This window comes from Eurypyga helias, unplaced genomic scaffold (assembly GCF_000690775.1).
Source record: "Eurypyga helias isolate BGI_N326 unplaced genomic scaffold, ASM69077v1 scaffold20765, whole genome shotgun sequence".
NCBI lineage: Eukaryota > Metazoa > Chordata > Aves > Eurypygiformes > Eurypygidae > Eurypyga > Eurypyga helias.
In genome coordinates this window covers 27,016-28,509 of record NW_010252292.1, presented here as the reverse complement: position 1 = coordinate 28,509, position 1,494 = coordinate 27,016, and the positions used below count along the sequence as shown (strand labels likewise).

The following is a 1,494-nucleotide window of genomic DNA, read 5'->3' as shown; positions in this document are numbered from 1 at the left end:
TTATCATTCCCCAGGGAAGTTACTCTACACCAGCTTGAGTATTCTTCTCTTACCCTGCCTTGTACGACAAGTATATACACTCCTCAGCTCAGGAGGCCTGCAATCAGTTCACGTACGCTCTCCTTTCCTGCACTTCCTGAAGTGTCCGTGGGGAGCAAGGGTGCTTGCAGATGAAAACCTATCAGACAGCATTATTCTTCTGCTTCGTTGAAAGTGCCCTACAGAGTAAGTGCAGTATACAAGTTCAGTTTCTCACTGTACTGTTTACTTTTACATAAGGTACTGTTGAAGGTTATTTTATTTATATATATATATATCAATACCAACTGACTCTTTTTACAACTGCTTTGCCATCTAAGAAATATATAGTTCATAGTAAAACCTTAAGTTTTCCAGAATTCACATCAAGTTATTCAATACCCCTTTGCCAAAAGCCTAAGCAGTAGGAAGAGAGTCACATTTTGACTGGTGACTATCACTTGGCTCAAGTTATGCTGGTCCTGGGGGCTGAGGGGATATGACAGAGGAATTGTTACACAGGCCAGGGTGCCAGGAAAAAAGGGGTGGGGGGTGGGAGGCAGGCAGCTGTGATTTTGTCTTGATGAAGTTCTGGGGTTTTCTGATACTTAACATTGTTGTGGTTTGAGTTCAATAACCAGAACACGATCAATTTGGATAAGCACAGATCTGGGATTGTTTTCTGCTGGCACTAGCAGTGTGCAAAAAAGGAGAAAAAGAAGTAGGAATGGCTTGAATGAATGACTTGGTCTCCTACTTCTGAAATATGCAGCTCTAACATGACCAAATATAGTTCATCTCAGTGGAATCTTCTACAGAAAGACAACATAAACCAAAAACATAATGTATACAAGTTACAGCAATAAAACCAATCATTTTAATTGAAGCCATTAAAAAAACCATGTGAGGCAATATAAATGATAAAATTATACTTAAGAAGGAATAGCTAGCACTCTTTGAAAAGCTTTGAAACAGCAACAGACACTTTACAAAAGATTTGAGGGAAGAGAATAAAATTTCCAAACTACAGGGTACTGTATAAAGGTAACATTAACAATTATCTTATAAAATACAGCAACAGAGACAAAATGGATACTCAAGCTCCTCTGAAACTAAGCCTTCTGGGGTCTTGGTTAAAATGTATGTTCAAAAACTATTTTAAACAAGGACTAAATACTTCATATTTTAAATTTACAGGTCCCTGGCATAAACATAGCACTATACACATCTTCCAAACAAGTAGTAAGTACAATTTCGTTTAACCATGTGTGGTGTCATCTTCTACAAAGTCTTTGGCCATTTCTGCTGTGATCACATCAATATGACTAACCTGGTGGAACAAAAAGAAGTATACCATTATTACAGTTATCTTCTGCAGAATAAGGTAACCGCATTTCTAAAGGCTCCAGGCCTCAGCAACTGGCTTCTAACCAATTTCTCGTTTTCTTTAATGAACACGACAAGGCACATCTGTAG

At 38.2% G+C, this 1,494-nt stretch overlaps 1 protein-coding gene across 1 annotated transcript in view; it reads right to left on the bottom strand.

Annotated features, from left to right (window-relative positions):
- Nucleotides 1-872: 872 nt before the first annotated feature.
- The window catches only part of SMC3 (structural maintenance of chromosomes 3), a gene marked incomplete at its 5' end in the record, with an annotated part of 23,761 nt that continues 23,139 nt past the window's right edge, over nt 873-1,494 (bottom strand). The window contains one exon of the mRNA XM_010152327.1: nt 873-1,348. Within this exon, the coding sequence (XP_010150629.1) occupies nt 1,277-1,348 (72 nt within the window). The remainder of the gene's footprint in view (nt 1,349-1,494) is intronic.